Source organism: Theobroma cacao, chromosome 1 (genome assembly GCF_000208745.1).
Source record: "Theobroma cacao cultivar B97-61/B2 chromosome 1, Criollo_cocoa_genome_V2, whole genome shotgun sequence".
Lineage (NCBI taxonomy): Eukaryota > Viridiplantae > Streptophyta > Magnoliopsida > Malvales > Malvaceae > Theobroma > Theobroma cacao.
Genome location: NC_030850.1, coordinates 10,515,407 through 10,542,010, shown reverse-complemented (window position 1 = coordinate 10,542,010; position 26,604 = coordinate 10,515,407). Strand labels below are relative to the sequence as shown.

Here is a 26,604-nt window from a genome sequence, read left to right as displayed (position 1 = left end):
AATAAGAAAACTAAAACGTGGCAAACTGAGGAAGCCCCTTTAGGGCTTGCTTTTACTTATGTTATTGATTATAGATGTCTAAAAAAAATATAATTAAATGTTTTTGAACTCCTTATTGTGTTGGTGGCTAAGAAGGAAAGAATTGATTTTTGTTCATAGAAGTACAATGCTGTAGCTGCCGTACAACCATAGTAATATTCCATAGAAGAGATTTACAAGGTGGTGTTAATGTAGTGAGAAGTGTCCTTTCCTGTTTCCTAGCTTAATTTGTGCCATGAGTTAACGCACGAAAAACACATCACATATGAATCAAGGCAATGAATTCCTATACAAGAATTTAGCCTATCGAGAACCATGTTGTCATTTTACGCACACCAAGGGTTGTCGAGAAATTAAGTTGCCATGTGCAAGGAGGAGCATCTTGAAAGTGGGCCATATACTTCAATGCATACAACTATATCTTGTAAATGTCTTTAATGTTGGATAATAATTATAATATATAAATAAAAGTGGCCCATCTCTGGTATCTCTCAACTGCCAAGCCTTCATCATTGAGTCTCCATCGAAATCCAAAAAAGTTCATAGTTTTTTCCCCAGATTTAGACATTAATTAATGATAAACAATGGAAAATATATTAGAATAGTTCCAACACAGCACATAAAACCTTAATTTCTTCTTTCAATTCATATAATTAGTTACGCGCGCTCTCTCTTTATTTCTGTTTCCACTGAGTATAGTTAATTAAGACTAGTGTGAATTAAGCTAGCTACCATCCAACTTTGTCATATATAAGTTCCTATCAGGCTGGACTCATTTACTATCTCAATGCTTTTGCTTTATCTTTTGTCTTTTAGGATACATTCCTGTTTAGCTACATGCTAACTGGGACTTCGAACTGGGCATGGCACGCATGAACATTCCCTGGATCTTCTTCGTTCAAATCTTAGTTCTGGCTTCTAAATCCGAAGCTAAAGTTTCTGCTATTATAGTCTTCGGAGATTCAACTGTGGATTCTGGTAACAACAATTACATTCCAACAATTGCTAAGTCCAATTTCGAGCCTTATGGCCGTGATTTTCCTGGAGGCAGCCCAACCGGACGCTTCTGCAATGGTCGCCTTTCTCCTGACTTCATCTCCGAGGGCTTTGGGCTAAAACCTATTATTCCTGCCTACTTAGATCCTACCCTAAACATCTCAGACTTCGCCTCTGGAGTTTGCTTTGCTTCTGCTGCAACTGGCTACGACAATGCTACGGCAGATGTACTGGTATGCACTTAGTCAAAGTTAATTCAATAATACCGTACTGAGCATATTCCTCATCATAATTTTTTAAATTAAGCTAGTTAAGTATTTAAGCTATTCAGGATTGTTTAATCTCATCCTGTACTATATAGTTGTTGCTGGTCTTCTGTTTTTTCCTTTCTTTTGTCCTTCCTCATTCATCATAGAACATAACTCTGCCATTTAAGGAATTAAATCATTAAATTCTTACAACTGTTCAACGGTGTCTAGTATGTGATATCCATTTACTTGTCCTTTCTGTGAAATTGAGTGGTATTGAATATACAATGGCAGAAAGTGATTCCTCTGTGGAAGGAAGTGGAGTACTACAAGGAGTACCAAAAGAAATTGCGAGCCTATCTTGGTGTTCAGAAGGCGAACGGAATAATTGCCGAGGCCTTATATCTAATAAGCATAGGAACGAATGATTTCCTAGAAAACTATTATGCCCTTCTTGACAGACAGTCCCACTTCACCGTTCAACAATATGAGGATTTCCTCATTGGCATTGCTGAAAATTTCGTTACGCAAATTTACGACCTAGGGGCCCGAAAGATGTCCCTCACAGGACTTCCTCCGATGGGCTGTTTGCCAGTGCAAAGAGCCACAAATTTTGAGGACCCTCTTAACTGCGTGGAGGAACGCAACAAAGTTGCCTTGGAGTTTAATGGCAAGTTGAATGTGTTGGTGGCAAAGCTGAACAAGGAGCTTCCTGGGTTGAAAGTGTTCTTCGCAGATGCTTATGACTTGCTTTTGCAGCTTATCCAAAATCCTTCTCAGAATGGTAAGCCTTTACTATCATTGTCCTACTTTTAATATATTTTTGACATAATATTTAAAATAATTCTTAAACTATTTAAAAAATTTTAATTAAGTATTTATTCTTATATTACATTCAATTAAGTTTTTTTACTTTTATTTTGAACCAAATAAACTCTTTTTTTTTTATTTTGAGCTAAATATATAATTTTTTATAACTAATAGTTAATTTAGTCAAAATATCATTTGTTATTCTTTACCATGTGTTTTTGACGAGATATGTTGACATGTCATAATGGATGATGACATGATATGATCATGTGGTATTTTCACTCTTCACATTAATGTCACACGTGTATAAAATGACAAGTAACGTTTTAATTAGTGACAATAATAAACTATTAACTGTTTTTTTTTTAAGGTAGAGTTTGTATTACTAATGATAGGTACAAAAGGAGAGCACCAAGGTTGGCTTAAGTGGTTTTTCCTTGTGCTCCTCAAAACCTGTAGGTGAACAAAGAAGAGTTCTGCAATAAAGGATAAGTAGATTTGTCATCTACTCTTTGTCACTATACACCCTATGGTATATCAAAATTTACATCCCTATGCTATACCAAACTAGCTTTCCTTTGTTTCTTGGCTTTCACATACATTACCAATAATCTACATTAGATCTCCCTATCTATGTATGCCCGTTTTGGCCAAGCTATCAGTAATTTCGTTTGCAAACCGAGGAATCTTTGTAATGCTCCATATAGAAAGCTTGGCTTTTAGCCTTTCAATCTTCATGATGATCCTTTTATGTTTTCATGGAGTGTTGTGAGGGTTTGTCACCCATGAAATGACGTTGGATGAATCACTTTCAAAGACAATCCCATGGGAATTTGACCATTTAGAAGCTGCCATCACTTGAAAGCCTTTCTAAAGAGCCAATAATTCAGTTGTATTTGAATCTGTAACTCCCACTAACATTGAGAAGAGGAGAAAGATGTTCCCTCTTTCATCTCTAAGAACCCCTATCCTTGCTTCACTAGGGCGTCCATTGATAGCCGCATGAACATTGAGCTTGAGATTCCTCGTAAGTGGTCCTTGCTAAACACTTAACCTTTTTGTCTGTTTTTTATTTTTTTAAGGACTCAGGCCAAGATTTGGACTTTTAATCACATCTAACAAAGAAAGGTTGAGCTCTGGCCATTTGGCTTTTACCCGCCATCCCAATCTTAACTTACTTGTATCAAAAGTAAGAGAGCTACTCCACTCTTTGCTTTTAAACACAGCCTCGTTTCGTGCTAACCATTTGAACCATGCAATAGTGTAAAAAGTCATTCTAAACACCTTCCCATTTTCCATTCATTTACTTATCTCATTCCAGTATTGAAAGCAAATAACAGGATCATCATGCATAACCCACTTAACATTCCAAAAGTCACAACACTAGTACCACAATTTCCAAGTTTCAGTGCATGAGAAAAATAAATGATTAATGATCTCATTACCTGTTTTGCACAGCAAGCAATATGTGGCTTCTTGTCTGATAATACCTTTGTGTTCCAGCTCTTGTTTCACCACTAATCTCTCCTTAAGTAGCTACCAATAAAAGCTTCAACTATATGGGGTGCTAATCCTTTCCAAAGCTGTTTCCACACCTCAGAATTTGAGTTATTAGTTAGAGATAGCTCGACAAAAGTACTTAGAGTTCTAGATGCCACTTGTGTTATGTTTCCAAATCAACTTATCTTGGAAGTCCTTATGTAACACTTGGTAAAAGAGTTAAGACATAAAAGCCTCCCATTGTTTTTCTTCCCATCCAAGCACAGGTCTTTTCAAGTTAATGGTCCACTCTCACCTTTGATTTTTTCACTTATCGAATTCTTTGATCACACCATTTTTGCCAATAGCCAAAGCAAATATTCTTTAGAATTGGTTGCACAGAACAAATATCGATATCCATTGCTCCCTCCAAAAGTTAATCCTCTTATCGTTGCCAACTAAGATTCATATTTCCATCACAAGTGATGCTCGCCATTTTAGAGTTATCCTTAAGTGGCTTCACTATGTTTTTCCACATGTTGGAAAATCTTCTTGAGTTGGCATTCAATGGCACCAATGTGTGAGAATCATACTCAATTTTCTTAACTCTTTCTAGAAAACTCCAATTTCATTATTGAATTGCCAAAGCCATTTGTTAAGGAGGGCTTTATTCTTTACATGGAGATCGACAAGATTGATTTCGCCTAAGTCACAATACAAGTATGTTGATTCCTAGCTGACATAGTGTATCCTTCTCCTCTTGATAGTACCACCTCATAGGAAACGTCTTTGTAATTTATCAAGGGTTTCTTTAACTCCGGTTGGTATTGCAAACATTGACATAAAAAAGACTAGTAGGCTATTAAAGACTATTCTTAACAAGGTTATTCTTCATCTAAAAGAAAGGGACTTTACTTTCCAAATCGAGAGTCTTGCCTCTAATTGTCGACAATAGACTTTCGCATCTTAATCGAGCTCATTATGGTGTCGAAAGGTAATCTTGAGTAAGTTATAGGCCATTTGTTTGCTTTGCTAGCAATCTTTCTTGCCTATTCCACAGTAGTTTCATAATCAAGACCAGTGCCAAATAAACAACTCTTCTGTAAATTAATCTTGAGTCCGAAAACTACCTAGAAACACCTCAGCAAATGTTTAGCATTAATAAGGCTATTGAAATCGATTTGCATAGAATTACAGTGTCATTAGCAAATTACAAATGAGAGACAACCATCTGGTTTCTGCCAACTTTCACTCCCTAACAAAGTCCCATACTGGTAGTTTTGAGCATAAGCACACTAAAAGTTTCCGCCACAAAATTACATAGGAAAGGCGAGAGTGGACATCCTTGGTGTAGTACTGATCTCATTCTGAACTGATTTGTAAGGTTGCCATTGACTAGAATAGATATGGATGCTAAAGAAAGACATGCTTTAAACCATTTTCTCTATTGGATGCCAAATCCTATTTTTGCCCAAAATAAAGTCAAGAAACTCTTAATCCACATAATTGTATGCCTTTTCGAAATCAACATTGAATAATAGTCCATCAGTCACCTCTTTTCTTAGATAATCAATGGCCTCACTTACAATGAGGTGGCAGTTAAAAAGTTATCGACCAACAACAAAAGCAAGTTGGTTCTCGTTGAAAACCTCGTTAATTACCAATTTTAGCCTGTTGGCTAGGGTTTTGGCAACAATCTTGTAGAGACTGCTAACAAGACGTATTGGTCTATAATCATTTAGAGGCAGGGCCACTACACTTGGGTATGAGCATGATAAACTATGTATTTACCTTGTTGTCTGGAGAAGTTGTATCATAAAAGTCATTGACCATCTTCATTATTTCACCTTTGAGAGTTCCCATTGTATCTTGAAAAAACCCATATTAAAACTATCCTGCCTTGGAGCTCGAATGCTATCACAGTTGGCAATGGAATTCCAAATTTTTTGTTCAGTAAAAGGCTTTTCTAAAGCTTTTATTGAGCTATCTTTGAGCACCCTGAATTTGCCCTTTAGATCATTCAATGATGCATCTGTCTTTTTTCATACAAAGATTGAAAGTGGCTCATAATTTCCATATTTAGGATCCCAAGATCCTTAACTGCCCTTTCATTGATTACAATAGAACTTATTGTGTTTCTTTTCTTCCTTGTCGAAGCGATATTGTGGAAAAATCTCATATTTCTGTCGCTTTCAAGATACCACCTTACCTTGGATTTCTACTATCAAGTTATCTCTTTAGCTTTTAATGCTCCCCATAATTTAGTTTTCAGTTTTATTGTCTTTTTTTTTAATCTCACTAGTGTTTTCGTAATTTTGCTGTTCCAACTAAAGATTGTGAATTTTAGCTTCTATTTTTTGCTAATATTTTATCTGTCGATCCCTTAAAGATAAAGTTGCCAATCTTTGATACATTTGCTAGTTTCCCTCAATCTGTACCAGATATTACATTTGCACCCTCTAATAGTGGCTGCCTTCTTCCATGCTTTATCAAACATTGGTTGGAATGTGGCTTTGTTTAACCAATGGTTGAAAAGTGGAACGACTTTGGGGCCCAATTCTTTTCCTACATGGTGAGTGCAATAGGGTTGTGATCCGATATTGATCGTGGTAGGCACAACTGCTGGATCCTGTGATAGGCTTCCACGATTTCCAATGAGATTAAATATCGATTAAGTCTACTATAGGACATGACTTCTCTATTACTCACCCACATGAACTTTTCGCCCGACATGGGTAGTCTACCAAACTACAATCCTCTATGAATTCCATAAAACTCTCCATGGCTTTTTCACTAGTGGTGACTCTAATTTTTCTTCACTATTTTTTACCACATTAAAATCCCCTCTTATGCATCAAGAGATATTTTCTTCACTTATTATCCTTCTTAAATCATCCCAGAAATTCTGTATTTCAGAATTGACATTGGCACCATATACATTGCCCATTCTACACCTAATATTAAGTTCATTAACCTGTCTTACAATAACAATGTATCTTTTGTCAACAATTACCTTTTCAACAGCAAAAAAGTCTTCATCCCAACATGACAAGAAACCTCCAAAACTCCCAATTGTAGGTGATGTCACCCACTCGAGCCTCTTATTTCCCTAAATGCTTTTTACTATTCTCTGTTTCAATTCTTGGCATTTGGTTTCTTGTACCAAAAGGAATTTGGGACTATGTACAGCAACCAAGCTTTTAAGGGCCCTTTTCTTTTTTGGTTTACCCATACCTTTGACATTCCAAGAAATAGACGATATTATGGACTCATAAAAACAACCCAAGCAAGAAGACATACCATTCAAAGAGCATGACCTCTTTTTTTTACAATTCCTCTAACTCCACAGTAGCAAAAGTTCTTATCATAGTCTATGTATCTTGCTTATACACCATCTCTAATTGAATTCCTACTTTGTAAGTTGCCTCTGCTTCCCTTATTACCACTACATTTCGATGTTGGATATCTTCATCAGTGATTCAGTTTCCTAAGAAATTTTCTTGTTTCATCCCTCTTTGCTCTACATTGATCCATTTTTTGATCGGATATGAAGCTCTAGTTCAATTCTTTGGTCCTTTGGCCATATGATATTCTAAGCTCTTCGTTCTTACCCTTATTTCCTGTTCCTGCAACTCTTATGCAACTATCCACTATCGACTTTCTCTCAATCGTATTTCTTTCTTTCTAATCTGTATCTTTTTATTCAATCCTTCTCACAATTTTGTACTCAATCTCTGAAGGATTTGAATGCTTGCATTCTTGTTGTCCATGTACCTTCTATTGCCTATCACAAAATCTGACAACACTTTGACCTTCGAGTTCATCATCCTTTGCTTCCCTTGTAATTCGCTGCCTTCTAATTTTTTACCTTCCCCATGGTTTTTCCTTTGATTCAAAGCCTTACCTCCATTCAATTTCTCTAGGCTTGGTCTTAGTTCTAACTCATTCTCCACAGGGCCTAGCTTAATTCCCTCTAACTTCCAGCCTTCTGTAAATAGGTCAAGCCTATTCTTCCTTCTTTTACTGGTATTACCTATCTCCTCGTTTTTGGCCCAAAGCTCAATCTCATATCCGAGCTTTTTCCCTCTAAAAGTGGCCCCATTTTGATGCGATGACCCATCATTCTTTAGTGGCCTATCCAATTTTGGACAGCTTTCCTTACTTAATGTCTCGTGCGTCATGACTTCCTTTATCATGTTCTCTTCTTTGACTTTCCTTGACACCTCTCTTCTTGGGATAGTTGATTTGAATTTGAATTTGAATTTGAAATGGTTAAAGACTTTTCTACCCTCATCACACTTCCCCCCTTAATCACCTCTGTTGCCATCTTCATCTCACAGTCTTTACTGATTGGTTTCAACCACACTATTTGAGACATTCCAATCTCTTTATATACTTCACATCCATCACTCTATTCCTTTTATCTTCATTTCTTATCATGAAGGAGATCGAAAGGCAATTGATTTTTAGGTGTGTCGTCTGTGAGACCTTTTGCTCATTTGTAATCTCAATCAATATCCTGACACGGTCAAATCTCTCAGAACGAATAGTTGGTCTATCAAGTTGAACACCTCTTCCCCATTCCCTAACAATCGCATTAAACACATTCCTATGCCATAAATGCAGTGAGATGCCTTCAATAATGAACCATGATTTGACAATGTTCCCTTCTTGAGAGGATTTGATTCTGTTAACAAATTCAAACCGAACTCCTAGAACTTCAGGATAAAGGTATAAAATTATGTTCATCTGATCCTCATCCTCGAAGGTGATGACTACTTTCCATCCCTTTAAGATTTTCATGCTTGTTGAGATACCTTTACCACTTATCCCCACTTGAGCTGTTCTGATATGGATAACTTGTTTCAGTGTGCCTACATAGCTCCTCTTAAGCCATTCCATATTAGTCCCTGGAATCTCAACAGATAACTCTCTTATAGTTTGGGTTCTTTCTTTCTTCTAAGTAGTGTTCCTTCCGTTCAACTCCCCGATCGTTGCTTTTTGTCCTTTCTTAAAAATCAAGGCATCTCTATACGTTCTCCTCTCTCCCTTACTCAACCAACCTCTGTTCACAGTGTTTCTATGTAGGTATTCCTTATCCTTTTTTCGTTTTTAGGCCTACCACTAGTATTCATCTTCTTTAACTTTCAATATGCCTAATTCTGTCTTTCTACCATTCCCATACTTTGTAGCCCTTTGCATCTCCTTAGTGTAGTGGTATTTAACAAACGCAAATTTGAAGTTCTTACCTCTAGATGATCTACTCTTACTTTCCAAGTATAGGTCAACAACCACTTCAAACCCGTCAAACCATTTTTTCACTTCTCTCCAAGACATTGTGGAAATGATGTTGTCCACAAAGATCGTGAAAAGTTTGCTTCTCCATTCTTCAATGTCTTCATGTTTCATTCTTTCTTTATTGGATGTCCATTTTCTCATATCGTTCCTTCCTCTGTGTCGTGCTATTCGTTGTCCTTTCTCCATACCTTCCAGAACATAAAATTATGGTGTTACTTTGGATTCGAGAAATGATCATTTGCTTTGCTTAACTATATGCTAAAGCCCCGACTTGCTTTTTTCACCAAAACAAGTGCTAGCAAAAGTTCAAATTCTTACAAGCTACACAATCAACTATTAGCTATAAAAATTTATTTGACTCAAAATAAAAGTACAAAAACTTAATTATACGCAATATATCTACAATTTTCTTTTTTTTTGTAAAAAAAAAAAGGTGGATACAAAATATCATATTTAACATGTTTGAATATACTCAAATCTGCCTGAAACGAAATCTCTTCAACTCTTGACACTTGCCATAACTAGATGTTGAAGAGGTCCAAAAGACCTCTATCAAGATTGCAGAATTCATTTAAGCTATAAATAGAGAAAATTTATTATACAAGCAATTAGGTAGTAGTATTTAGGTTTTAGAGATTAACAATTTTCCGGTGAACAAAATTAAAGTTGTTGTGCACTATCATTAATTGAGCTTGCAGACAGCAGACCAATTTAAGGGCATGCTGAACTTTCAGCTGACTCAAGTCAAGTTGGATTTATCAGCAAGCTCTGATGATGAGTGGGGGTAGAGCAATTTATAATTTGATTGGTTATTCAAAAATTAAGGAGAACCAACTGGCTGATTCATAATCCTCTTGCATTAAAAAAAATAATGGATGTCTCAAATAAACTAAATGATATATAAAGTTATTATCTTATACATTCACCGTAAAGCTTTGAATAATTGATGATAAACATATAAGGTTTTTTGTTTGATTGTCAGGATTTGAGGTTGCAGAAGAAGGGTGTTGTGGCACAGGGCTGTTCGAGATGGGTATTCTGTGCAATCGGCATCTCACGTGTACAGATGCAAATAAGTATGTATTTTGGGATGCCATCCACCCCTCACAGCGAACTAATAAAATTATCTCAGATAATTTACTACGTTCCCTCGAACCACTGTTTCTATAATTTCTCAAACAAATCGAGTCTCTATTTGCATCAGTTTCCAACGATAGATGATCCGAAGCAGGAGATTATCGACTCTACAAGGAGAAACGAGGAACAATTTCCATTGAATTGAACAAAATAGAAATGCCACAAGGCTTTTTGAGGAAGCAAGAATACAACATTTGTACATTTTCTCTGATTTAAGTGAAAAATTATTTCATTGGATGGGCATTATATAGCAATAAATTTGAAACAAATTGTGTATGAAAAAACGTGGAGTAAATTTCTTGGGTGGTCATTGAACGTTCATGTTTTTGTTTAGGGTAAAAACATGAGAGATATTTTTCTATAATTAATTAATTCGTCATCTGATTCTTAATTATAATTAATATTACATATTATTTACTCAAAATGTTTGATTCAAATTCTTTCTTCCCAAATAAGAAAAAAAAAAGGGAAATTAACTGGATTGGCATTTCAATCCTGCAAGGATTGCTGACATGTCCCATTGTTACATTACAGTCCATCATTCCCTTGACATACCCGTTTTACAAGACAATAAATACATTGATTAGTTTCTTTATCTATGTCAATTCAGTTTAATTTATTCAAATTCCTAATGTAAATAGAAATTAAACACAATCAATAAAATTTCAAACCTTCCTCTTCTTAATCGTCCTTGATATTTTCTTTTCAAATTAGAATATTGTGCATTAATATATTAGGTTTGGTCATTATTATTTAATTGGTTTTGTTCCCTATGTTTATACCCATTATTGCCGCAATTAACTTTATTCCTAATAAAATCAAAATTTTCCTCAATTATCTCCCAGCAGTCAATTTTTTTTTTCTTTTCTGTTGCTTCCTTGTTTGGACAGAGAACCTGTCCATTAGTAAAGAGTAGTGGCTTTCTACTCACGTCGGTTCATGTTCAAGCTACTTTTGACATGTTTAGTTCGCCATTCCCCCCTCTTTTTTAATACTCTCTTACATTTTGTTTGATTCACAGAATAATCATTCCAAGAAATTAAAATAATTATAGTTATTCCATAAGTCAAAAAATAGGTTGAAAAAGTTTTAGACAAAAATATTTTTAATGATTTTGTAAAATTACTACCCTATAAATGTTAAAACCTAACCCTAGCATACAAAAGCTTTCATTTATCCATGAATTGCTAATCAAATGACGATGAATCAATGGATAAGATGCTACTGACAAAAACGAAATAGTTGATAAGTGATCAGTAATGATTTGGTGTCAAAGAAATAGGAATGACATAATATTATCAACTAAAGATTTCATAGGTACTTATTAATTTATCGATCGAATATAAATCGGCATACTATGATTTTATCAATCGAATATTCAGTCAATAATGAGGGTTTGGGGTTATTTGAATCAAAATTCTCACCTTTCTTCTCAAATCTACCCCCATCTCCCCCAATCGTTAACCCCTACATGCCATTCCTGTGTTGTCAGTTGGCTTATCCAGCCTCCCCATCGTCGATTGCACCCTCTCTCTCTTGCTGACCGTACCCTTCCCTCTCTTCTCTCTTTCAGGTTCGTTGTCCGTCAGTCACATTGCTCTTCTTTTTTGCTCCTCTCGTTTGGTAGCCATAAACCCAAAAAAAAAAAATCCCTCAATTTGTGTTTTTCTTGTATTCAATTTGTATAATTGTTTTATTGCTATTGTTGTTATTGTATATGTTGTTGAGTTATCGTTGTTGTTGTGGTATTATTGTTTTAATTTGTATTATATTTTATTTAATTGTGTTGTTGTATTATTGTTTTAATTTCTATTATTATTTTATTGTTATTGTGCTGTATTTTTGTTTTAATTTGTATTCTTGTTGTTGTGTTATTGTTTACCAACAGAATAGGACCAATATCATTACTAACTAATGCAAACACTGACGGATTTGATGACTTTTCCATGGAATATATTGACGATCAAATTTTCTATTATCGACAGATGTTGCTTTATTGACTATCATATCTTTGACAAAATGTTAAGTATTTCATTCTCTTTTTATTACATTCTGTGAACTAAATGTGTCTTAAGGTTTTAGTTTGTCTTAATCATGAGACATTTAAGTGAAGATAGTTATAAGTTTGGGTCACCTCGAATTCAATTGGGTTTTAAGTTATGTTTGAGTTTCAATTGCAATTGTTAAAAGAGTATACTGGTTATTAACATAGAGGTATTTATGAGTTGAGATGAGTTTGATTGATCTCTCTAAAAATTATGTTTAAATAATTAAAAATATATATTTAAAGTTAAAATTAAATAAAAATACTTTATTTAATAATATAATAATATCTGTAGTTGACCCAAGTCCACAATTCTGGTGGGCTATTAGACCCGTGCACATGCCATTATTGTTGGAAAATTACGAAATTATCTCTAAAGAATTGCCCAAGATCTAACCCAATCAATAGAATAAAGAAAGAAAGAAATCAAGCACACCCATAAGAACACAAGAATTTACGTGGTTTGATCTTTTGATGACCTACGTCCACGGGCACAGCAACAGAGAAAAATCCATTAAGAGAAAAATTAGGAGATTACAAGAACAGTGTCAAACTCATAACCCTTATCCCACGTACACCTAAATCACTCTCTTTAAATTTAGGTGATGATTATTCTTTAACCCATAGGGTCCTTTTATAGTACCAAATACAATAACCTTATCCTAATATAATTAGGAATCTTATCCTAATAGAATTAGGAATTGTTATTCTAGTCTAACTAGATTTAAAGACTATTTTATAAGGTATATTAATTTAATTAGAATTAAACAATCCTAATTAAATCACAATTCAAGACTATCCTAACAAATCTCCACCTTAGGCTTGAATTCACCAAGCTCCACCTTACGAACCAATCTCTGTCGACACCGCCACTGCCCCAATGGGCCTCAAGCACTACGAACACCGATCAAGTCCAAGCAATGCTTGAACTTTATCCCAGAAACTGACTTAGTTAGCATATCTGCCGGATTTTCATCTGTAGCTATTTTCTTTACTACAATCTCACCTTTAGAAATAATCTCTCGAACGAAGTTACACTTGACTTGGATGTGTTTGGTTCTCTCATGAAACATCTGATTTTTAGTCAAATGTATAGCACTTTGACTATCACAAAACACAACTGTTTGTGTTTGTTCAAAACCAAGATCACTAACCAAGCCTTTAAGCCACAAAGCCTCCTTCACTGCCTCGGTCACAGCCATATATTCAGCTTCAGTTGTAGACAAAGCAAAGGTTGATTGAAGAACTGCTTTCCAACTGATTGCAGATCCTGAGAGAGTGAACACATACCCCGTTTGAGATCTTCTACTATCTAGATCACCAGCAAAATCTGATTTGGAGAAGCCAACCACATTACGACTAATGTTTGCACCTCCTTCACACACTAAGCCAACTTCAATAGTAACTTTAGGTGTTTTCACAAGCTCCCATGTTTGATCCCAGTGTAGAGACTCAATCTTCTTAGAAGACTCGACATATATAATTTTCTCATGATAAAAGTAAGGCTCTTCAATCTCTACTTCCACAAATAAAACATAAGAATCAAAATCACCATCAATACAAGTAATGCTTCGTTGAGATACCAATTCTTGTACCTCTTGCAATTCTTTCTGGATTTCACTATCATCTCGCACTGTCACAAGAGCATTGATTTCAAGCTCCACCTGCTTGCCAACTTCTTGGTCTGATGTGTTTGCAATTCTAGACTTTATCCCACAAAGTAATGCAGACTTGTCAAAGGTAACATCCTGACTCACCATAAACTTGGGGAACTTACAATCAGTACACCACAACCAATAACCCTTCACCCCATATGCATAGCCTAGGAATATGCACTCTGTCGCCCTCAACTCAAGTTTACCATCACTCACATGAACATGAACAGGACAACCAAATACTCTCAATATAAAATAATCAGCAGGCTTACCAGACCAAACTTCCTTGGGAGTCTTAAATTCAATTGCAGTTGATGGAGACCGATTTACCAAGTAACAAGCCTTGTTGATAGCTTCTGTCCAAAATACTTTGGTTAGGCCAACATTTGAGAACACGTATTTTGCTCTCTCCAAAAGTGTTTTCTTCATCAATTCTACAATATCGTTTTGATATGGTGTTTTGTCGACAGTGCGATGTCTAACGATTTTCTCATTCTTGTAGAATAGACCAAACTCACCTTTGCAAAATTTCAAACCTTTGTTTGTTCGAAAGCTCTCGATCCTTTTCTTAGTCTGCTTCTCGATCAATACCTTCCAATGCAAAAAGGTGGTTAACACTTCACTCATAGCCTTCAGAAGATACGTCCACACATTTCTTGAAAAATCATCAATAAAGATTCACATGTATAATAATCTACCTGTTGATGCCACCGAAGAAGGACCCCACAAATCTAAATAGATGTAGTTTACTGTACTCCTGGTTTGATGAGTTTTAGTGCTAAATTTCACTCTATGTTGCTCACAGAAATCTAGCTTTCCACTCTTTTGACCACACAGCAAACTACGCTTACTTATTTTTCTAATCTCTCTCTCACTCATATGACCAAATCTCATATGCCATAAACGTGTTACATCATCTTCAGGATCATTAGATGAGACCATAGAAACAGTTTCAATGACCGTGTTTCCCACTAGACAATAAAGGTCACCGGATAACTTGCCCTTCATGATAGTTAAGGCTCCTTTAGATACATTCAAGACACCATCTTGGCCACTATATTTGTAGCCCTTCTTCTCTCACAAACTCAAGTATATTAAATTCTTTTTCATGTCAAGGACATGTTTTATCTCAAGTGTTCTTACCATACCATCAAACATCCTGATTCGAATTGTGCCAATCCTAACAACTGAGAGAGAGAAATCATCTCCTAATTGTACAGTGCCCATATTAACGGATTGATAAGTTATAAACCAATCACGCCTATGACATATATGAAAGCAACAAGCCGAATCCAAGATCCATGTATCCATCAGGTTACAATTAGTAATTGCAAAAACATTATCAGTTTCCTCAAAAGTATCAAAGTCATCTCCAACTACGTTTGCAGTATTCTCAGACTTATTGAACTTTTCATCATCCTTAAATTTGATACAATCTTGACTAAAATGCCCTTTCTGACCACAATTCCAGCAAGTTTTCCCTTTTGCTCTAGATTTACCTTTTCTGTTTATACCCTTCTCTCTATCTTTTCCTCTATTCACAACCAAACCTTCTGCTTGATTTTCATTCTGGATACCAACAACTTTCTTCTTCAATTCCTTGGAATTTAAAGATGCCCTTACATCCTCGAAAGTGAGAGTGTCTCGACCGTATAGCATAGTATCCACGAAGTTTTCATACGATGGAAGCAAAGAACATAAAAGATTTAGGGCTAAGTCTTCATCCTCAATTTTAACATCGATATTCTTTAAATCAAGAATAACTCTATTAAATTCATCAATGTGGGTATTAACGGACGTACCTTCACTCATCTTGAAAGTATACAATCGTTGCTTCATATAAAGCCGATTCGTCAAGGACTTGGTCATATAAATACTTTCGAGTTTAAACCACACTGCAGCAGCAGATTCTTCATCCGTGACTTCTCTTAGCACCTCATTAGACAAACCAAGGAGAATAGCACTAAGTGCTTTTTTCATAAGGTCATCTTTCTCACCATCAGATAAATTCGAGGGAAGATGCTCTTTTCCCTTCAGTGCCTTCAACAGTCCTTGTTGCACTAGCAATGCGCGTATCTTAACACGCCACAGGCTGAAATCATTTCTTTCATTAAACTTTTCAATCTCATACTTGGTCGACGAAGTTGCCATACCGAGATTCAGATTGACCCAAGACCTTGAAGCTCTGATACCAGTTTGTTGGGAAATTGCGGAATTGTCTCTAAAGAATTGCCCAAGATCTAACCCAATCAATAGAATAAAGAAAGAAAGAAATCAAGCACACCCACAAGAACATAAGAATTTACGTGGTTCGGTCTTTTGATGATCTACGTCCACGGGCACAGCAACAAAGAAAAATCTACTAAGAGAAAAATTAGGAGATTACAAGAACAGTCTCAAACTCATAACCCTTATCCCACGTACACCTAAATCACTCTCTCTAAATTTAGGTGATGATTATTCTTTAACCCATAGGGTCCTTTTATAGTACCAAATACAATAACCTTATCCTAATATAATTAGGAATCTTATCCTAATAGAATTAGGAATTATTATTCTAGTCTAACTAGATTTAAAGACTATTTTATAAGGTATATTAATTTAATTAGAATTAAACAATCCTAATTAAATCACAATTCAAGACTATCCTAACAATTATCAACTTAATAAAAATAATATTTCTTATTGGATAAATGATACCATATTAATACTATAAATTAATTTAATATCTTTCATACGAAAATTTTGATAAAAATAAATTGAAAATTTGTATAGTAAGTAAATATTTAAACAACAGTAATTTGCCTTTTAACTAATGAGGTTTTGTTTCAATAATAAGAGCCTGATTGGTATGGCTTTTTTTAACTTAAAAAGTATTATAAAGCTCTTACGAAAAATAATAGCTTTTAAAATTAAGTTAAAGTTGTTTGGTAAGTTATTTGTCAAAATAAATTATAAAGCTTTAATTTTTGTTAAAATTACCATAAACAGTATTTATGCCATCTTCAATCACCTAATAAATCAAAGTGAAACAAATCTGCTTTGAGTTTATATACGATTTCAGATTAAAAAAAATACATAAAAAAACGGAACAACTCTCAAAATTGTATAGTATTAATAGTATTAGATTTTTTTTTGTAAATAAAAGAAAAAACCTTTAAATAGTACTTGAATATAGCTTTGAATTTTAGGTCTTCTTTTCTCTTAATCTTTGTAAGAGTAAAAAAATCCTACAATTTGCTATTATATTGTCGGGTTTTTTATTTTTTAGTAGTCTTTGTAGAAAAAGGTAAAGAAGAGAGATCGTGATTTTGCGTTGAAGAAAGGTGATTTGTAGAGGGAGGGAGAGGAGAGGGAGATTGATTGAGAGAGAAGGTATTTCTTGAAAACTTGACATATTTTTAAAAGAATAGAGGAAAAAGCTTCTCTCTGGAGCTTTTCTTTAAGATCTTTTTTTAAAATTTTATTCTTTAAAAAAAGTTGTTTTTTTTGTAGAGTTTCTCAAAAATCTTGTTTAGCCTAGCTTCTGCTTTAAGAAATAGATAAGCTGAAAAAAAAAAAAACCTAGTCAAACATACACTAAAGAAGAGGTTCTTGAATTTTGAGATCTCAAGTTCAAATCTCACCATTAGTGGGTATGATCTATGTTATGCTAAATTTGTCCAACATTATCTTGATATGTTGTTTGGTTTATCTATTCATATCATTAATATTTTATATGAGATATATAATGTTTTATTACTATTGTAGTTTCTACTTGTAGTGTCTTTTTGGCTTGGTATTTTTTCAGCTTATCTGTCTCTTACAAACAGAAAACATTCAAACAGGAATTTTGAGAAGTTGTTAAAAAAAATGTAATTTTTTTTAAAGAACAAAAATTAAAAAAAAAAAGCTTAACAAAAAGCTACAGAGAAGAACTTTCTCTTCTCTTTTTCTTTTTTTAAAAATACGCAAGCTTTCAAGAAATACCCTTTTATCTCAATCAATCTCCCTCTCCTCTCCCTCCCTTTGCAAATCACCACCCTCCAACACAAAATTGCGATCTCCTCTATCTTCCTCTACAAAAAATTACAAAAAAAAAAAAAAAAGAAGATCAACAATAAAATAGCAAAATCTAAGATTTTTTTATTTTTATAAAAATTAAGAGAAAAAAAGACCTAAAATTCCAAAGCTGCATTTAGGTACTATTTAAAGGTTTTCTCTCTTTTTAATCAAAAAATCTAATATTATTATTACTGTACAAGTTTGAAAGTNTTTTTAATCAAAAAATCTAATATTATTATTACTGTACAAGTTTGAAAGTTGTTTTATTTTTTTGTGAATTTTTTTTTATTTTTAATATTTGAAATCATGTATAAACTCGAAGCAGACTTATTCTGCTTTGGTTTATTAAGTAATTAAAGATGACATGAATACACTTTACAGTAATTTTAACCAAAAATAGAGTTTATATAATTTATTTTGCTAAATAGTTTACCAATCAGTTTTAACTTAATTTTAAAAATTATTATATTTCGTAATAATTTTTAAATTAAAAAAAATTAGGCCAAACAAGCTCGTAGGTATAACTTTATAAAGAAAAAAAAATACTCTTCACAAACTGAGGCTAAATTGATTTAAAATTTTTTCATATTTTATTACAAAATTTATGAATGAAGTATTTGCATTTCAATTGATCCTCTACGCTCTAATTAAACTCTTTTTCTTTCTTTGTACAAGTATTACACTTAGATTGTTTTTATTTTTAAAAGTTATTACACTTAGATTTTTAAACACTTAAATTATATAAATTAAATATAAATGGGTAAATGATCAATAAGCCTAATTATTTCTGTAAGGCAAAATCAATTGACCGAATCTTAACACTTACAAATTATAAGAAATCATGATATCTAAAACAAATTAATTCAATGTTGGTCCTATTTTTACATTTAAGAAATGATGACTAAGGTTGATTGTAACACTCCAGTTTTTCCTTTTTACTATGTATTAAAAAATTGATACATGAACTGCTCTGTAAATAAAAGACTAGAAGCTGAAAATTAGACAATCACAAGAAAGCGTGCAGTGTCCCCAATCTAATTTTCTTAAGTTATTAATTTCGTTAAAAATATATCACATAGCTCAAGTCCGAAGTTTTTATTTCATACATAAGATTGCTTCCACTTTAAATTTGGGTTGTTTTATATTGTTCATTTTGGATCAAAGATCACATATTACTTTGGGTTTCGAATTTTTTACTTTTTTTTTTAATTGCTTCAGGTTAACTTGATTTGGATTTTGAGCATGTTTAGGCTGATTGGTCTAAACTCATGTCAGATTTTGTCCCTTTGAGAACAGATGAAATCAGTAGAGATAATAATAATTCCTAATATCTGGAATGGCGATCTTCTATCAAAAGATCCACCCCATGAAATTAAAAATGATTTTCCTTATACATTTGGACCAGGTCGAGAAAATTTTTATCCATGTTAACTTTTTGTTAATTAATTGAGAATAACTGAACAAAGGAAGAGACTTCAATTCAAACATATACAACATCCTTCTTTCCCTCAGTCTTGTGACAAATTTTTCACCCCTTCATCATCACTCTGCAGCACTTTCCTTTCCATAATCCGTCAAAGGCTTAATTAGGTTTAAAATGTATGATAAGTATTTAAAAAAAAACCATATAAGAAACACAGATTATATATATATTGTTGTTCCAAACTTTTTGTTATAATAGAATCAAATTATGAAATACATAGGAGGAATTGTTGTTTCATCTCAAAATACAAATTCGAAACTTCCAATCAATTGAATTATCAATTGAATTATTTGCTTCCTTATTTATAAAATAAACATCAACTAACCTTTATTTTTATCCGCAATATAGTCCCGTAATTAATATGTCTGGCAGAGGTAGTCGCAACACGACAATGTTTGGCGGGAACAGGATTATTGAACCATAAAGATATACGTATTAGGTAGTGGGCTAATGGCTGCAGAGGAATTCTTTCTTGATCATACAGTGGCTGGTCCTGCAATTCGTTTGCTTTCGAGTGTCTTCTCGTATTCTTCCACGGATTTAAAGAGCTCAGAAAAGTTGCCTTTTCCAAACCCTCCGCATCCAACCTTCTGGTACAGCTTTCCTTGCTCATCCTTGAGCATGCAACCAACCCTCTGAATTATCTCTAGGAAGAATGTTGGCCTGCCAAAAGCATATATACCAATAGAATTCAAGCAATTAGAGGAAATGGAAGGCAATCAGCAGCTAATTTTTCGTCTATCTCTTTCTATATATGGAAAAAGCAAGTTGAAAGATGATTAGAACAAACAAATACCTATCTCAAACGGGCTTGGAGAAAATTTGGAGCAGTGTCCCTTGATCATCTCTGTCAACCAGAATCCCCAACTCCTCACACTCTTTAATCTGCTCATCACTCAACACATCTCCAGCCCTTTTCTTCAAATTCTTGTAGTACGTGGGTGGAGGTGACGGTATAACTCGAAACCTCCAATTCCCATTCTCTTCCTCATTTCTCTCAGGGTTCTGAATATATCCTCAGTCACCAACGCCAAATGCTGCACTCCAGGGCCTTCGTTATGCTCCAAATAAGTCTGAATCTGGCTCTTTCTCTTCATCCCCAACACCGGCTCGCTCATCGCCAGCAAAACCATCTCATCATTGTTGGCTAGCACCACGGAGTTCAATCCACTTTCACTTGTCCCAACATTTTCAGCAGTGAACTCCGCAAACTCATGAAACCCTGTAAATGCTTTTACATAGGACAACGCTGGGTGCAATTCTGGTACGTGTCCAACAGCATGGTCGAGCCTACGGATCCCATAATCCAACGAATAGGAAAAGCCTTCTCCCATCTTTTCAAATCCTGGCAGGAACCAACAGCCAGGACCATCATCATGACTGCAATCGTCACAGTTTTTGTAACTAATGAAACGCAAAATAACGTCGCCATAAAGATGGACTTCGGCGAGAACAACTCTGTTGTCGAGGAAATTGGGAGGGGAGGAAGGCTTGGCTCCATGAGCCACGCTGGTGGAGAAGGTAATCTCAGCGTCATGGACCTCAATGGCGATGGCTCGGACGGCGAGGCCATGAGAAGAGGAGAAAGCGCGACAGGCGGCGTGGTCGAAGGTGGGAATGGAAGCAGTGGCTGTGGGAGAAAGATTTTCAGCTTGAGCTATGGAGGGAGAGTAGGGAGCAGTGAAGAGAAAGTTGAGGTGTCCGGAGCTAATGAGATAAGATGCATGGATCATGTTTCCAGTGGAAAGGTCGGATTTAGCGACCATTTGCGTACCAAGGCCCAACAAGAAGCGGCAAGCGACGTTGGTGGCATCGGTGCACCAGAACTCCACATGGTGGAACCCCTTGACTTTGAAAAGATCAGACATGGGGGTGGTCCGCGCGAACTTGGAGAATCCCAACAGTTTGAACCCACTGCTCTGATGTTCTTCGTCCATTCTTGATCGATTGGCTCTTGATTTGCTTGCCTTAATATAAACAATTTGCAAATTTGCAATTGGAAGCAAAATCTCAATCTTCAATAAACGTGGGGCATGTGTTGGTGGGTTTTTTTTTTAAAAACATTTTTTATTTATGAAATTTTATGTATTCATGATGTATAAAATTAAATGAAGGCACACAAACCAAAACAGACTTTACTTTCTTTGAATATATTCTAAAAAATGAAATATCAAAATGTTATCATGAACTTTATCTCTATTCTTTTAATTTTATGTTTCTCTATTGTGTGTGTTAGGTTGATACTAGAGTGCTTCTTGTGTTGCGTTAGGAAATTGTTATTTTGTAGATATTGTTTAAAATATTATATGAAAAGTTATCATATGTTATCAATTTTGAAAAAAAAAGTTAAGTATGCTATATTGAAAATAGTAAATATTTGAATAATTGGTAACTACTTGTGAGAATTGTATTGGATAAGAAAAAATTATTTACATGTACTTGAACAACTTGAAAGTAATAGCGTAGAAATATTTTTAAAAAGCCAAACCCATTTATACCAGTATAAGAAAAAAAACTTGTCAAAAACATAATGGCCGAAAAATTTGTTGAAATTAGAAAATAAAAGAAAAAATAAAACGAAAATAGAAAATCAAATTAAACATCACAGAAAAAGAAAAAAAATAAATAGAAACAAAGAATTCACACAACATTAAAGAAAAAAAATTTCAAAAACTCATTCCAAACAAAACTAAATTTCAAAGACAAAGACAATAACCTAAACAATAATTAAAAGGACAACAAGATCAAAGAATTAAGAGTATGTTTGATAAGCGGAATGGAATGGAAAGGGAATAAAATAGCTATTCTATAAGAATAGAAAAAGAGAGGAATAATTTATGTAATTTGATTAATGAGAATGGAATGAGAGAGGAATTGCTATTATAATTTATTTCAATACTTGGTTGATAGGAATAATTTCAAGAATAATCAAGGAATATATAATAAATGACCAAAATACCCTTTAAATATTTAAATAATAATATTAAATAAGAAAAAATAAAACAATAACTAAAACAATTAAAAAAATCCTACTCAACTAAAACAATAACAATTTCTGTGTCTATGGTGATCAAAACAATAATGAAACAAATCTATATCTTTAAATTACCCCTTTTTTTATTTCCTCATTTTATAATATGTCGACTAACTTCATTGTACCATTCTTTTTCTTTTCTTTCCTTTGGCAAATGGAAAGTTGGAAGTCTTGTGATGACTTTTCTAGGTTGAATATATGTGATGGCAATCATTTGTTTCTCCTACTCTCTATGTTCAAACAGTCAACACCAAATTCTATCAAAAACAAATCATAAAACTTTGTATGGGCTACTAACAAAACCTGAATCTGGTTTTAAAATTCAGCAATCCTCCATTTGCAAGTCATTTTCAATTTTTTCTTAATTGTACACAACAAATCATTCACTCAATTCCATCTTTTTTTTTCACTCCACCAAATCCAGAAAAATTGAGATACACAATAGGGTTGCTTTAGAGAGAAAGGATGAGGAAAAGAGAGAAAACAACCATAAATGGGGCTGCTTTAGAGAGAGGTGTGAGGAAGAGAGAGAAAAAAGATCCATAAATGAGGCTACTTAGCCTGTTTTAGAGAGAGAAGGGGTGAGGAAGAGATAGGAAAAACAAAAAATGAGGCTGCTTTAGAGAGAGGACTGAGGAAGAGAGAGAGAAAAAGAATGGGTTCATATTATATAAGAAGGTAATTTTTGACATTGTAAGGGTGTAATTTCATCAAATCATTTTTTTCTTATTCTCACTAGCTTAGAATAGACATTATCGAAGGGGGCTTAGTAATGCCTATTCCAGCCTCTTAAGGAATGATCACTCTAAGGAATGACTATTCCCATGAACCAAATGATTGATTGACTGGTAATAGAAATAGGAGGAGAATGACATAGCCATTCCTCTGAATCAAGCACACTGTAAGAGTCCAAAAAAAAAAACCCCAAACCAAGCGAAATTCAGAGAGGGAGACAATGAAAGCAGCAATAGAAATCAAACATACAAAACATAAGAAATAAAACAAACAAATCTGGAACACCAAGTAAACAACCAAGCCAGAAAAAATAATAAACCAAACCAAATACAAAAGTCAAGAATAGCACCAAATCACAGAAAAAAAAGAAAAAATTACAAATCAAAATACCAAAAAGTAAAGAAATCAAGAAGAACAGCACCTCAATGAATCAAATAGTAAAGAAAATGAACAAAAAAGTACAAAAAGAAATAAAGAAAACAAAACAAAACCAAAAAACAAGAAAAGAGCAGTGAAAAAAACGGAGAAAAAGATGAAAGAATAGAAAAAGTAAGAAATGAAAGAGGATGGAAAAACCTAGACAGAAAGGGAATAATTTAGAAGCATAGCAATGAAATAGACCAAAATAACATGTAAACATATTAAAACCTTAAAACCTTTCTCAAGACAAAGAAAAGATTGACAGTGAAAAGACAGAAGAAAACTCAAAAATTCCACAATCACCAAAAAAAATAACCCGTTGAAAACCAAAAAAAAAAAAAACCTTGCTGATGTCATTCCATTGGAGCCAATTGAAACCTCAATTTAAACTCACTTTTAATATACCGTATGAGATTAGTACAAAGTCCATAACCATTAGTGATTAGCATAATGTGGCCTAGTGAGTTACCCGCAACCTTAGATTAGAGTTTCGTGCCATTAGGAATTCCATTATAAGTTATTGATTGACTGATTTGTGATTACTGATTAGTAACAGAGTACTACTAATTTGTTCTGCATTTTTTGTTACTATATTTAATTGGATCTTGGAAGTAATATTTAAAATTAAATTAGGAACAATAGTCACTTAGTGCTATTATATCAAAACATGTGCTTAAAATTAATAAGACAACAAAATAAATTAGAACCCTTAAATTATTGTATTGTTTTCAAAATTTTAAAAGTTTTTTGTTTGTATAGTCTCTCATACAAGTAAGAAACTTGATAAGTAATAAATATTTTTAAATGTTATAATTTTTTAATCAATTATGGCTATTCATATTTTATCATTTAATAAGTCCGCACGTCAAAAATGGATTATTTATATTCGAAAATTTTTTCCTTATGTTTTGAAAAATAATTATTTAAAGGTTAAATTATATAATTAGTCCATGTACTTTACAAAAAGAATAAATTTAATCTCTGTATAATAATTTATATAAATCAAGTATTTATACTTTGTGAATTTGTTAATCACAATCCTTAACTCTAACATCGTTAAATTCAAACATTAAGTATATTGATGTGGCGTTGATTATATGTTGATATGATATGGTCATGTTGATGTGGCATAAATGTTGGCATGGCACAACGTTGACATGTCCACATGAATTTAAAATAATAATAATAAAAGCAGTATAACCTTAAATTAAATGAGATTTATAAACAAAGGTAGAAAAAAAATTAACAACCCACCAAAAACATATTAATAAAAGCACTCTTACATGAATCTATCTTCTCCCATGGGAATCATCCTATTTTCTTTACTCAAGTGAAGAAAAAATAAAATTAAAAAGGAAAAATTTTGAAAATAATAAAAAGGAAAAAAATAAGAAAAACAAGAAAAAAATTTGTTATTGAAAAACTATTTTATATTCAATGGCATTAAAAGGTTTTTCTACAACAATTTAGAAAAGCTAGTTTTAGTTTTTAGAACAAAACAAAAGCCAGCAATGAAAAATACCCGAAGAAAACTAAAATAAAATATGTTCGCAATTTATAAAAAACTAATAAGAATAGGCAAGATTTACAAGCGAACTAATTATGCCCAATTTGCCTTGCACCATTCAAAACCCAAAAGCATATTAACAAAACCTTACAAAATCTCTGTTTCTTCTTTGCTTTTTGGTCTACCAAAATCTCTCAACTTGTCTAAAACTCTTTGAAAATTATGTTTACTGAGAATTAAGATTCAAAATTAGGCCAGAAATTATGATCATACCTTTCTTAAATTTCAACTATTCAATTCTAGAACTAGTTGTTTCTTTTGCACTCAAACATTTAGTTTATTGGTTGATGCATAATCCTTGCTTAAAGAGAAATATTCGAATTCCTCTTTTCCTAATTAAAAAAAAAACTAATTGTTTCTCCCGCTCTTGATTCTCCCTCTTGGGCTGTTAATTTTCTTTCTTTATTTGTTTGGAAATCTCATTTAATTTAGGATTTAATTTAGGATTAGCATGCTTTTTGTTATTTTTTTTTAAATTCATGTGGACATGTCAACATTATGCCATGTTAGTGTTGTGCCATGTCAACATTTATCCTACATCAACATGACCATGCCACATCAACATATAGTTAACGCCACGTCAACATACTTAACTGTTAAATTTAACGGTGTTAGAATTAGAAACTGTAATTAACAAATTCACAAAGTATAAAGATCCGAATTACACAAATTATTATATAGGGATTAAATCTATTATTTTTGTAGAGTATAAGGACTAATTGCATAATTTAACTTTATTTAAATGTTTGTAAACTTGTGACGATGGAAAGAAGATATATGGTTCCAAGAAGAAGGATTAAATGTGTATTGTAAAGATAAAAAAATATTTTAAATTAAATTAGTTTGTGCAAGATTTATATTCAAATTTGAAATATAAATTAATTATGAGACACGCCTGAAGAGAATAGGTTGTCCATATAAAATTATTTCTTTTTATGTCACAAATTTTAACTTTTATAAAGATGTCCAGATACAATATCATAGTTTGTAAATAAATTAAATATCTACAATAAGTATTGTGTCTACTCGAAAATTATAAATTTCACCCGTTTTAACATTTTCCTTAGTAATAAACTAATAAAAAATTTATAACTCATCAAAGGAAGTCAATTAATTAATATTGAAATTTCAATATAAAAATTTTAAATTTAAATATTCTTAAAAAATAAAATTTATAAAATAAGAAAAAATTACTCATTGCGAAATAACAGGTATCACATGCATTAAAAAGAAAAATCAAACATTAAGAGCCATTCTGCCAAATCTCATAACCTAATAATCTATTATAAGGCGATGATTTGTGCTGGGTACGAGATCAGACAAGTTTGAGCTTTGATTTTGTTTCCTCGATTTTGTGGGGATGGAAACTTAATGCTATGATGGGTTGTTGTTTGAAAATAATGAATGTGAATGGGTAAGAGTGCAACCTGAAGCTCTCTGCACTATTCAATCTTTTACAGTAAATGTTTGTGGATTGGGTTTCCACTTATTTCAATAAACTGAGGTGCCATCATTTCAATAAATACACTGACAAGTATCAAATGATGTTTCCTTACTAATAAATAAATTTAAATATTTAAAGAATTTAAAAATAATAATAATTATTTTTTAAAAA

At 33.2% G+C, this 26,604-nt stretch overlaps 1 protein-coding gene and 1 pseudogene across 2 annotated transcripts; one reads left to right on the top strand and one right to left on the bottom strand.

Moving 5' to 3' along the window:
• Positions 711-10,239, top strand: LOC18612227 (GDSL esterase/lipase At2g42990). Of its 2 annotated transcripts, XM_018114994.1 has the most exons (4): positions 712-1,268; positions 1,578-2,067; positions 9,853-9,946; positions 10,075-10,239. In XM_018114994.1, exons 1-4 carry the CDS (start codon positions 903-905, stop codon positions 10,085-10,087), a joined length of 963 nt encoding a protein of 320 aa, XP_017970483.1. In that variant the 5' UTR covers positions 712-902; the 3' UTR covers positions 10,088-10,239. The 2 variants fall into 2 exon arrangements, with proteins under 2 accessions (XP_017970479.1, XP_017970483.1); XM_018114990.1 differs by having other exon boundaries at positions 711-1,268; positions 9,853-10,239.
• LOC18612225 lies at positions 19,710-21,170 on the bottom strand (annotated as a pseudogene).